The sequence below is a fragment of the Emydura macquarii genome, unplaced genomic scaffold (assembly GCF_026122565.2).
Source record: "Emydura macquarii macquarii isolate MOO-44397 ecotype Brisbane River unplaced genomic scaffold, CSIRO-AGI_Emac_v2 contig_1597, whole genome shotgun sequence".
NCBI lineage: Eukaryota > Metazoa > Chordata > Testudines > Chelidae > Emydura > Emydura macquarii.
Window position 1 is genome coordinate 1,319,631 of NW_027131734.1, and position 13,482 is coordinate 1,333,112.

General features: G+C 42.1%; 1 protein-coding gene across 1 annotated transcript in view; it reads right to left on the minus strand.

Moving 5' to 3' along the window:
• Positions 1-13,482, minus strand: part of KIF26B (kinesin family member 26B) — a 405,278-nt gene that overhangs the window by 225,307 nt on the left and 166,489 nt on the right. The window contains exon 4 of the mRNA XM_067555243.1: positions 10,632-10,801. Coding sequence (XP_067411344.1) covers positions 10,632-10,801 — 170 coding nt within the window. The remainder of the gene's footprint in view (positions 1-10,631; positions 10,802-13,482) is intronic.

The window sequence follows — 13,482 nt, forward strand, 5'->3', positions numbered from 1 at the left end:
TGGCATTAGTGAAATCGATACAGGAATATTGCATATAGTTCTGGTGTCCACAATTTAAAAAGGATATTGAAAAATTTGAAAGGGTGCAGAGAAGAGCCACAAAAAATTATTTGAGGGCTGGAGACACTGCCTTATAGTGAGAGACTTAGGCTGTATCTACACTCAGAACACCTAACAAGTACAGGAATATTGGTATACTATACTGGCCAGATACTGCTGGGTGTGGATGCAGATATATCAGCAAAGCAGGACTCCATATTGATCTAGTCAAATTACCCTCACGAGAGAAACAAGCTATAAGGTAACAGTATGGCTTTGCCAGTATAACTGCATTTATATTAGTGTCTTCTGCTGGCACAGCTGTGTCAACAAGGGATCACGGCTCTTCACACCCCTGACTGTAATAATTCTGCTGACAGAAGTCTGTAGTGTAGCTATAGTCCTCAATTTTGTTTAATTTATAGAAAAGAAGATTGAGAGGTGACTAGATTATGACGTATAAATATCTTCACAGGGAGGAAATACTTGATACTAAAGGGCTCTCTAATCTAGCCGAGAACCAATGGCCAGGAGCTGAAGCTAGACAAATTCAAAGTGGAAACTGGGCACACATGTTTAACAGTGAGCGTGACAAACCACTGGTAGAAACTAAGCGCTGGGTCTACACTTACCTGGCGATTCGGCGGCAGTTGACAGGAGTTACCCAAGCTACTCTACGTAGCTTGTGTAACTCCTGTCGATTTCTATGCTTCCCTTCTGTGCACCGTCTTCACTGCACTGTGTCAACGGGAACCATGTTCCCATTGATGCTGCGCTACACACCACTTGAGGGGGTGGATTACCAGCATCGACTTCTGGATTGACTGAGCGGGTCTTCACTGACTGCTCAATCGATCCAGATAGGTTGATCTGACAGTGGCAACTTTGCCGCCATCAGTATAGACATACCCTAACAAAGGAAGCGGTGGATTCTCCATCTCTAAGTTCTCAGACCAAGACTGACTAAAGCATATCCTCCAGAAAGGCATCCAAACAAGTTATTGGGCTCAATGCAGGGGTAACAGTGTGAAATATAATGGCCTGTGTGATACAGGAGGTCAGACTAGAAGATCTAATGGTTCCTTCTGTCCTTCAACTCTATGAAACCCAGGGAGCAGAGTATCTTGGAGAGCCTGGGAAGTCAGGAATCACAGCGGCCAGCCAGCCCAGCAACCCACCAGGACAGCACCTGGGAAGACCAGGGTGCTTGGGAGCCAGGCACTGGGCAAATCAGCAGGAAACCAGGCAGGCCGGCAGTTTTGCTGGAATTAATATGTTCCCATGTAACATTTCGATCCTGTCAAACGGGCATTTTTCCAACCAGCTCTAGCTTCTTGGTTGTGTTTTTTTCTTGTATACATCAACACAAAGCATTTCAATCACTCAAAAGTTCACAAAATGATGGCAGTGTGAAATCACACAAAATGAAACAGTGAAAAAATGTTGAGTGAATTTTCATTTATTTTTTCCCAAGCTTCACACACAGTTCTGCTTACCAGTCCCTCTAATGGGAAGATCAGTTATTTTGTTTTCATAGAATAATCCTACCTTCCCAAAGAAACCCTTTTTCCCATTTGTCAGGAAGTTCTTCTGTCATTTCAGCTCTCTTAAGGTTCATTCTTTTCTAATTACCGTGCACAAGGTCTGGAATCTGGCCTTGAGAATTCTCCTGGAGGAGGAGGGTTAAAGAGAGTCTGCAATGGCATACAGCCAGGGGAACTAGTTCTTGCATCAGTCACCAGGCACTCTAGAATACAGGGCATGCAAAGAGAGAGAGGCTGAGCACATGATGGGAAAGGAGGTAGGAGGAGTGCACATCCAGTAGATCAGTTCACAGCTGGTGTATGGTCACCTAAGGTCCATGATCACCTTTAAGTTGCAGCAGCCTCTTGTCAAGAATCAAGAAATTGTAACTGGCTCTCTGATGGCCACAAATACCCCCACTCCTGTGTCAAGTGGATCTCAGCACAGGAGAGAAGCTGGCCCATAAGCACTCATTTTCAAAAGTGGCCTCTAATGTGTTGTGCCTCAGTTTACCCACTGACAGACTGACATGCAGAGAACACAGAACTGACTTCCTGACAGGTCAAAGGTTGCTTATCACCTTGGAAAAATCAGCCCCTAAATCCAAAACCTGAGGCACCCAAAATTAGAGGCCACTTTTTAAAATGTAGCCCATAACTTTTCAGGCTGACTGAGATCATTGTGATTGCAGGTCTCCCTGCTTGGGCTTTAAAGTATAAATATCTGTGGAAATGATTTACAGAAGTTTTTAACTTGCTGCCAACACTCCCACAGACAGACAGTTTATGGTTTTTTAATCCTAATAATCCCCATTTTATACATGTCTTGTGCGATGTGCTAAGGAGAGAAGAGTGCAAACACTGGCAGCATTTGTTAACACATATTCCTTCAGATGTCCAAAACACAACCCACAATTTAACCGTTAGGTATAGCTTGGTCAACGAATGAAAGGAAATTCTGTTAGGAACTGCATAGTTTGGACAGCAAGAAACCAAAACATGTATTCACTTAAGCCTCAAAAATAATTCCCCTCAAAACTGTTGAGATTGGCACTTTCTTTTGGCATTTGATACTTTTAAAACCTTGTCTATACCAGGAAACTGAAACATTGCTTGAAATAGCTTTCAGCAACGGGTCCATTTTAACCAAGCCTCAAAACAGTTTAAAGAGGTATGGTCAACCTGAATGATCCGCAATTAGCCAATTTAAAAAAAATTCAAGCTGCTAAGAGCACACCCTTCAAACAGCACATACAGAATTGAACAAGGAGTTTCTGCTGACCTTATGAAGTTTATACCCTGTCTTTTCCCAACAAGGGAGAGAACGCTGCCCCAAAAGGAATATGACCAAACATACTCTGGCCCATTCTTTCTCCCCCTTCCTTTCTACTGCTGCCAAGGCAACTACCTCTTCTGTTTCAGTTTCACCTTTGCTGCATTTGTTAGTGGTAAACACCTTCTTGCAGGATATGAAATTAAATTAATAAACATTGGATTCTTTTTATTTGCCTTCTGGTTTTTGAGGCTTCAGTGTTCATATTTTCAGCTTTTCTCCACAAGCAGGAGGGCTAGAACCATACTTTGTTTCTTTCTTCGGTGAAAACTACGGTTCTCACATAAGCACACTGTAGCTTTAAGAAAAACACCAAATATCATGAAACCTGTCATAACACCAAAAGAGTTGATAATGCTAAAAGCAGAGCATGAGTAAAATAATCATTTATGTGCATAATAAATACACTAAGCACTAGTGCTCAAAATGAAGTAGATCTTCTGAGCTTTAACCACCTCAAGAACCCAGTGGCCTCTAATGCTTTTTGAATACCAGCTCAATGGATACTTTAAGAAGATGCTCCATCAAATATTTCTTCCTTTAAGCTCCAGACCCTATATAAAATGTAGCAGGTCAGAAAGGGAATGGATTCCAACAGTAGAAAGGAAATCGTTCCAACTTCCCTTCAATGTGGTGGCAGAATGTTAAGAAGGCATTCCTCAGTAGCCCCTTCCGTCCCATCACTGCATCAGATCCTCCCCTCCCCAAACTGTCACACCAGAGAGCCATGGGGAGTGCATGAGAGAGACAGGGTTACTAACAGTTTTTCCAAGAGAGGAGGCAACTGTAACTGGAGCACATCCCATGCTGAGTAGCTGCACGTCTGTTACGTCTGAAGCTAGGATTTTTATTATCGTTTCCTCCCAAAATAATAAATATTTCAAAAATCTGGACATTTCTGTATTTTAAACTGAAAAACATTTCCTGGTGCATCTATGAGTACAGTGGTGTGTGGCCTCTGCTTGCTACTCAAATATTGGAAAAGCATAGAAAATGTTCCCCAAGACACATTTTCAGGCGTCTCTGCTCTCCCGGCAGGCTCAAATAATCGGAATACAGTAATATCAGCTTTCAGATTGAGCTTGTTATTGCTAAAGACATTTGATTATATTTCCTGGCCAGTGACAGAAAACAACCTTCACAATCACAAAAACAGTTAAATTGTTACCATTTTTCAAGTCTCAAGAGAAATCAGGGTTCATGCTTTCACTCTCTTCCTGAAAAGGCGGGTCGATCCCTCACACAAGAGTAACCCACCCAGTGCAATATGGCAAATGAGGGGCTAGATCAGGACCTTGGTGACAGACCAATGCTGGGAGAACCACTGGAAAATTTTGGTACCATCCCTCATCCTTGCTGTTCTCCTAATATTTTAAATGACTAGCAAGGTTGCCTATAGCTCACCATGTGATGCTTGGCTATATAATGCAAAGCAGGGAAGGCCAGATGAGCATATAAAGCCTTCTGTCTGAAGGGGAACAGAGATAAGTCCCAGAAGTTTCCCCCATACCCTCATTATAGGCCGAGCTCAATTCCCACAGAAGTCAATGGGTGACAGAAGGGCTAGGGAGGCTGGCCCTGAAAGATTGTTCTTGCTTGAATCTTATTAATGCTTAGCACTGTCATGCTCCTTTGGCTTCCTGGGAGCTCCATGAAGAGAACCAAGGGGCCAACCAGGAGGTGGTTTTCCTCCTGATTATTTTGTAGGAGGCAGCACTGGCATATTCCTCGGCCATAGACGGTGCTGACTTTCTCCTGAATCCTGGCCCAGTAGGAGGCCTGTGCTAACCCCACCTCTCAACCACCATGCATGGCCCACATGTGAGAGGTGGCATGTGACAAAGACCCAAAACGAGTGACCAAAAAAAGTATTCGTGCAAGAAATCTAAAATGCGGTGGGATTGATTCTTTTAGCATCAGCAATTCTTCCTAGAACCTCAGTTTCATGACAAGTTATTTACATCACAGGTGAAGTGCAGTAGAACCTCAAAGATACGAACACCAGAGTTACGAACTGAACGGTCAACCGAACACCATGTGGAACCGGAAATAAGCAATCAGGCAGCAGTGGAGTGGAATAAAAAATAAAAAAAGAAAGCAAATACAGTACTATACTTAAAAGGTCAGCATGCAGAACTGAAGCAGCCTGGGGTCTGTGGTGTTTCCTGTAAGCCAAGGGTGCTGTGTTCCCCCCACCTTCCACTGAACCCCATTGGGAGGAGGAAGCTGTTTTCACCACTACTCTCTGTTAAGAGAGGGACAAGCAGCCAAGGGAAAGAAGCTGCAGCCTGCCACAGGGATCTACTGAGCTGCTACAGTTGTAGCCAAAATCTGGCCTGGAGCTAGAGTGGGAGCCTGAGTCTGAGGCTCAGAGCTGCTGCCTGCACACTGCGCTCTGGAAATGTTTTAAAGAGCCACAGCCTGTGCACAGATGCAGCCTAAGCTTTGCCTGTGGCTGCACTCCTGCACTCTGGGAATGCAAGGGGCAGGGGCGCTGGCAGCCAGCTGGCACCAACTCCCTGCCACATGCTGCCTCTGGAGCCTGGCGAGCAGCGCAGAGCAGAGCGAGCCCTGGGAAGAGGCGACTGAGGGCTGGGGCTTGTAGTGCCAAGGGTGCAGGACGGGTCCCCCCCTCCCTTCCCAGTTCAGCCCAAAGGCAAGAAATAGGAATAGGGCAGGGAGCTGCTTACAAACCAGGCACTGCTGCCAGGTACCACCTTTGCAGAGATCTCTCCCAGCTGGAAGACACTGACTGCAGGGTCCTGTACCATAATGTTTTGTTCAGAGTTACGAACATTTCAGAGTTACGAACAACTTTCATTCCCGAGGTGGTCGTATCTTTGAGGGTCTACTGTAACAGCACGTAGTGAGGAGACACCTAATTTGCATGAAACACAAGGTATCTTTGAGATTAAAACTAGTGATGTCCCTTAAAATGAAGGAGATCTGGTAGGTTTGGCACAAGCAGCTGAATAGTACCTCTAGTTGAATTCAGCCCTTAGACCAAGACCATTGTTTGGTGTCTGGAATGCATTATTTATATCTGCATCATCTGGTATGTCCTGACTTTGCCAGCACAGTACTTTTGGCAATTTTCCATTTTAGTTCCTGTAAAACAGTCACTACGTTTCCCATGGCCATTTTGGATCTAACATGAGCACTGGAATGGCTGTTGCTGCAGTACCTTGGCAAATGACGATTCATGGCAGATGTAAGTTTTGGGCCTTTTACCTGGCTTGGAAACCTGTCAATCATATATACATTAAACATGACAGTCACATATTGAGATGACTGACAAGTCTCCAGGCTTGTCAGAAAGCCAAGAGTCATTGCAGTCTTCAGAAGAGTCCCAAAGTTGGCAGTTGGCCTTACACTAAAGTTAGTGAAGATCACTGTAATAATAGTGCTGCTTAAGAAGATCAGAAAAGATAAGGGCTCAGAGGTTCTCAGCCTACTCTGATCCTGCTACAGTTTGTTTCTATCTGAATTTCAAGAAACTTCAGTCAAAAATTCTTAACCTGTGTCGTCTTTCATCCTAAAGCATTTCAAGTCATTTGTGTCACCTCCAAAGGGATCAGTTGTACATGCCAGTATCATTTGAGATGTTGTCACATTCCAGGGTGCAGTCCAGACTAGTGAGGGGTTGTGTCACCACCAGCCCTGTCACCTTGATGCCTCACAAAGCTTTGCTGTTACAGCTCCCAACCTGGGTTGCTCACAGTCAAACAGGTTGCAGGTCACATCCTGAGTGCCTGTGAATAGTCGTGGATAATTGCAGACCTGATCCAGAAACAATGGCTCCAGCAGCCTGTCAGCAACACACCAGCCACACTCTGGTTTCCACAAGTCTTGGTTAATACTTACAGGGGCCAAATGCAGTCCCAGTTCTGAATTTCCCCAAAACGTGTGTTCTGCAACTGCCCAGCCCTCTCCTGGACAGGTCAGATATTATAGGTCTGCTGCCCTTGTAAGGGGTCAATATTCAATAACTTGCTACTTTAACTGGAGTTACCAAACTGGTCAGTTTAAACACAACATTGGATTAGTTTTGAATAAAGAATAAAACAAGTTTATTTAACTACAAAGAAACATATTTAAGTGAGTACAACTCATTATTAAAGTCAGAAATGGTTATGGGAGAAATAAAGATAAAACACTTTCTAGTAGCTAAAACTTAAATTAGATTTGGTTCAAGGAAAAATCCTTACCACATATTCCCAGCAACAGGGCTGACCAAATTCTGCAGCCAGAATCCCCCCCCCCCTCCCCACCACACACACACACTCCAAAGTCAAAGCGCTGGTTCCTTTGTCTTCTTGGGTAAAAGAGAAAGTGAGAGAAAGGAAGAGAATCCCTGGAGAGTTTTCATCCCTCTGTTTTATAGTCCAGTTACCCTTTGAAATGCATTTTTCTGAGTGTTAGCCCTAGATAAAGTTCTTTCCCACTGTGAGGGCAGAGACATGGAGGCTCCTGGTGAAAGAGGTTCCATGTTGTTGTTCTATAAAATGCAGATTGATTATATGTTCCTGCCCCTCTTCATTGCCAAAGAATGACCACTTGGCAGGTGATTGCCCATCACCTTTGATTACACCTGGCTAGAGACATCAGCTTCTCCTTTGTATTTGAAGAACAGGTTTACCTCCTCCCCTGACTTGCCTGGTAAATGCATTTCAGCCATGATTTCAGCTTACCTTCTTAACTTTATATATAATGTTGCTAAGTACATTTTACCATGATGTTATTGACCAGTGAGCTATTGGTTTTCAAATGATACCTCACAAGGCACAAGGGGTTCAAAGATTATTACAATAGTGTGTGGCATGTGAATTCAGGAGTGCATTTAGCCACAGAATCATCCTGCTTATTCAGGGTAAATACCATAGGTCACTACTTAGACTGGAAAAAGCAGCTTCTACAGAGCTCCTTTCTTCTCCAGACTTAAATTAGTAAATTGCCCAGGCAGTTTTTGAATTTACTGTTGTCTGTACAGTAACATATGTCAAATCAACTGAACAGAATGGACAATTATTGCTCTATCCAAGCATCACCTTTAAACAGGAAACAGAAGGCTTGGAATTCTGGCTACTTCATGTCATCACACTGCAGTACAAAAGAGGGTCTGATTTTTCACTGCCTGGCACCTTGTAATAATTTACACCTGTGCAAAGTGCAGGGAAGATGTAAAATGCTATTATTTTAATGGTACCCTCATATACCCATTTTATCCACACCATGTGCAAGGCAGGGGAAAATCAGGCCCCTACACTCTGGAAGCACGAGTTGTGGATCCTCTTAGTTCAAGTAAAACAATTACTTTACTTTTGTCTTAGCCATCATTCCATACGAGACAACTGGAAGTGCAGAACAGAACTGCTTTGTGTGTGAAGATATTATGTCTTTATATAGCATTCACTTTTGTCATGCAAAGTGTGCTTTAAAAAAAAGAGAGCCAACATAAAGATGTGGGATCTTTTTGTGATTTCTGGCTGACAAGCATATCCTATCCAAAAGTTCATACCATGAACTGGAGACTAACAAGAACTTTCCACTGGCTCCACTTTAAATGTTGTGATTTGCACTATGGGTTTTGAATAAGTTTCATTAATTTCCTGCATTTCAGTGAAATTTACTCGGAGAAAATAAATCCTCTCAACGTGAACAGTTAGTGAATGCTTAGTAAATGGGGCAAATCCATCTTCATAAATCTACTTAAGTCAGTCCCACTGAAATAAGAACTGATCCAAATCTGCACTCCAGTTGGATATTACCATGTAAGCAGGCTCAGCAAATCTCATTGAAACTGCTTGTGATTAAGTAGAAAATGACAGCAAATCAGGATCACTGTCATCCTGCCATGCTCAACTTTGCAACACCACACTTATAATGGGAAAGTGGCAGAGCTTTCCCAGTTCTGAGGTAAATGCAGTGTACAATGGTTCCTATTAAATGCTGCTTTTAATCCAACTTTTGTCATAAATGAAATGTATTGAGTGACATTGGCTCAATATGTATAACCTTCACTATGAGAAGGAACACAAAGTAAAAGGAATTTCTTTTTTTCCCCCCACTCGTAGTGTTTTCAAAGTTCAGAAACCTGAAATATTTTTTTCCTTAAAAAGAAAGAGAATCATATTGCATTAACAACAGCTGGACCTCCAGGGGTTCAAAGGGTTCAGAAGTTCAGTTTGGTTACTCATTTGGAGTTCACTCAAACATTGGAGATTCAGATGTCGCACAAGAAGTGACCATAGTTATGTTGGAAATACTGTGAGAACATCCGACCTCATAGTATTTAACTATTTCTGTGTCTATTCCCAAATAAATCCACTTGTTACAGAAGTGCATTAAATAGAACAAAACAAAACAAAAATCAGAACTTTTTTGCCTCTCCACAGCAATTTGTTGTTTTTTTTTTTCGTTTGAATTATGAGTGAAGATGCAAGTGAGCTCTTACTTTAGCCAAACCAATTCAACCATCCCTGGATGAAACACACTTCAGAACTAAGGGACAAAATCCTTATGATACAACTCTTAATACTTCAATGTAATAACTTCAGGGGTTCATTTGGCCACACAAATTTATTGTTCTATCAGTAGGAGCTTTTAGTTTTCAAAAATCTTGCCAATTCTGATGGTGGGCCAGGATCCTTTTCATTTACAAGCTTGTTTGCCTATTTAATAAGCAATTCTTGTTAACAATTCAATAGAGCTGATTATAAGATTTTTTATTAATTTTTTTTTTTTGTCAGAACCAAAATGTTTTCCGGAAATATATCCATTTCAACTAAATTTTCAATGGGAAGATTTCTGAGGTCTAGCATGGACTCTGTGGTCAATTCCAGAGAGAAAGACATAGACAGAAACAATGATCTGAATCAGAAACCTGACCCTTCTGATCTGAAAATGAACGTTTTGAAACAATTCTACTTCCCATAAAAACTTTCAAAAGGCTTTGTTTTCATTCCAATGTGGAACAAAAACAAATTTCAAAACCTAAAAAGCTGCCATGAAACAGAATTGCTGTTCTTCAGCCAGCTGTACAATTCATTTCAGAAAATTGCTTGGATATGCTGTTTTCCCTGTTCAGGAGCCTACTGAAAATTTAAAAAAAAAATCAAAAGTAATACTACTACTTTGGAGTTCTGTAGTGTTTTAAAAGACCTGAGATCTCAAAGCACTTTACAAAAGTGAACAAGCATTATTATCCCCATTTTATAGAAGAAGAAACTGAAGGACGGACAGGTTAAGTGACTTGCTCAAAGTTACACAGCAAGTCTGGGGCAGACATAGGACTAAACTCCAGGTCTCCTGACCCTAGAAGTATGCTCACCATACTGCCTGTTAAGGAGATTCTCTCTGTTGAAAAAAGGAGGATGTTTAGAGTTGGCAACTCAATAAGCTGAGGCATGCTGCGGAGACCCTTCTATTACCTCATGACACCCACATTCACACAAGCCATTTTGGTCACGCAGATTATACAGCCCAATACAAACAGGAAGAAATGTATTAATTCTATTTCATCTTTTACAAATAAAAGTTCATACAGCAATGGAACACGCACATTCAAAAACCTACTGTATCCTGGATCCCAATTATCCAGCTCGGCACTCCAGTGCAGGAGGATGCCCAAATCAACCCTTTTCTACTGCATTTACACCAGTGCTTTCAACAAACTGAAGCTGGATCCATGCATTCCAAACCACCGGGGAAGAGAACAGCTGGAAAGTCTCTCTTACCTGGCAAAAAAAGAGGCTGCCACTGAGGTGCCCGTTGATGTGTCACTGGCAACATAGGCACTACTCTGGGAACCAGGGAAGCTATACAAGGAGGGCTTATCTGCATTGTAGCGGTTCAGCGCTGCTTCAGTCAGCCCCTCTCGGCCAGTCTCTGTCATCAGCTGGGAGATCTGAGGACAGAAAGAGATAAGGCTCATTGGATGTAGCTCCTCCGCAATGTGAGCTAACTTTTTTTGGGGAGGGGGGGAAGAGGAGTGGTACATTTGGCACACTTTTGCAGCTCAGTGAACGAGCTTATTGCTTCCATGGTGCTGTTTTGCAGCATTCTTGCTCAGCCCTCACCTCATTTTCATTAAAAGTAATGGGATAAAATTACCCCCTGACATTGTAAGTTTCAATTACGTCTGTGGTCTTTCTTCCATTTGGAGGGGAAAGTGTAAACCATTATCCTTGCTCGGTTTCAGCACAGCAGGGCACAACGACATTAGCCTACGTTTATTTACGAGTGAAAACAACCACAAAGATCAGCAAGTACTGTACTGGTACTGAGAACCCACATTTTATTCAGGGCAAATGTGAATTGGATTATCACTAATATTCAAAATGTAACAAGATATTTCCGGTGACATTTCGTTTTATAACAGCCCAAACAATTTGAGAAATGAAGGAAAGTGTCATTCGGGGTCCAAGTGGGTATTTATTAAGTCTCTTGGAAACCAATGTTATAGCTACTCAGCCTAATTTTCATTGGTTTTCCGAGAGGGTTTTTAATACCATTGGATTTCTCTCTCTCCTGATGTCCCAATATAGTAATTGTTTTCTCCTGTTAGCATGATCTGCTGTCCTGTGTAAATGAAAAGTCTATCAAGGCAAACAAGGCAATTTTGTCCAGTAGAATCTCAATCCCATTGAAGTCTCTCTGGGTTCAATGAATGTTGATGATTTTAACTGTGCAGAGGACAAGAAGGAAATGTTTTTTGCTAGGTGCCAAGAAGAACGGATGCTTTTTCACTAGGACCTGACTCAGCTCCTACTAAAGTCAATTGAAAGACTCCCTTGGACTTCAGTGGAAGCTGAATCAGGCCCTTACTGAGCAGCCCAGCACAAGAAGCTTGACTATTTTTCATTTTAAGTCTGAAATTCTGCTTTTGCTTGGACTTATGTCAGTACCTCATAATCCCCTATGGTACCTCATACACAGCCTAACAAATTTCCTTCTTTTCTTTCCTCCTAGCACCCACAATCACAGAGAGTTTTTGCATGCCTACCTGAGGTGCACCTCTGCACTGCTAGGTCCCTCCCAAAGCATAGTTTCCCCATTTGCTATGGCTATTGCTAGCAATTGGTTTCCTCTATGGTAGAGCATCTTCCTTCCACAAAAGGTTTTCTAGTGTCCAATGTCGATTCTATTCTGTTCTGTTCTACTCTGGTTCCTATGCTACTACCATCATCACCATAGTATCTTCTAGAAGTGCACTAAGTGCACAATGCAACTAGAATCTATCCAGTTCAGTCCTATCTTTCTCCCTGGGTGGAGAAGGGAGAGGAAGGAGGGGAATTATATGAGGGATTTTTAAATATGTATTTTATGTCTGTGGTGCCATGTGTTTTAATTACTGAAGGCAAGGCTGAAGAAGTGTGCCTTGCACTTGGAATGGAAAATCATAAGATCTGTGGTAGTTCTTAGATCCTGCAGAAGCTCGTTCCACAGTTTTAGACTGACCCATCAGAAAACTGTTTCTTGCACAAACAAGCTTTATCCTTGGGGTGGTTAATTCCATTATGTCCAAGGAGACAGACCTCATCCCTCAACTTTAGGCCTCTTTTTGGACATTCTGGGCCCAGCCAATTGTACGCCTTGAAGATAAGGATCTTGAATTTGATTTTATAGTCTAAGGGGAGTCAGTGTAAAGAGCAGAGGATGCTCTGCACAATCTTCGCATCCACATATTGGACCCCGTCTTGCTGATCTAGTGTATGGAATGAGTAGCACTCTTCAAAGACTATTGCTAGGGCATTAGATTTAAATTTTTATACTACTATTAACAACACTTAATAGTTTTCTATTAGATGTCTCCTGCATTTCTACCATGCACTACTATCAAACATTATTCTCTAACAGTATACAAAGCTACAAAGTGTCCACCTTCCTTGTGACATCTAATACTCTTCCACACAATAGTCAAGTCACCTTGTGCTTCTCGGGACCTTCACAAGCCAAGCTATGCAATGAGTGAGTTCCCCATAACTGTGCCCTACCTCTCCCAATTACTCAACAGAAATAAGTTGTCATCTCCTGGAGTGGTCATCTGCTGAGGATGGGAGAGCACACCTAACCCTAACCTCACCTTGCATCTTCCACCCCATACACCTAAAATCTCAGTCGCAATTTGAAATTGTAGTTTCTCCATATACTTCCATGATCCAGATAAGGATTTCCACAGTCTGTGCAATAAATTTATTTTAGCTTTAACAGATCTCCCAAAGAGCAGGATGGTGTGGCTGACAAGAGGCACTTGTAGCCAACTGTGCCACAAATATCGATTTTACTGTCTCAAAAATTGTGACAGACAGAAAATATCCTTCAACTCATCGGTAGATAAACTATAGCTAAACAGTCTCTACCATTATGGAAACACTAAGAGTAGGGAGGTCCTGGATGTACATGAATGCAGAGCTGTGACTGCTAACAGCACAAAGAAAATGTTAGAAATAAAGAGTATCAAACCGATTCTGGATGCTTCCTGCGAGGTCTGCCCTCATATTTCTTCAAAATCTGATTGGACATTTTGTATACTGGCTTCAATGCATCATTTTTAAAAAAACAGGAAAGTGTGCCCAAGTTCCTCAC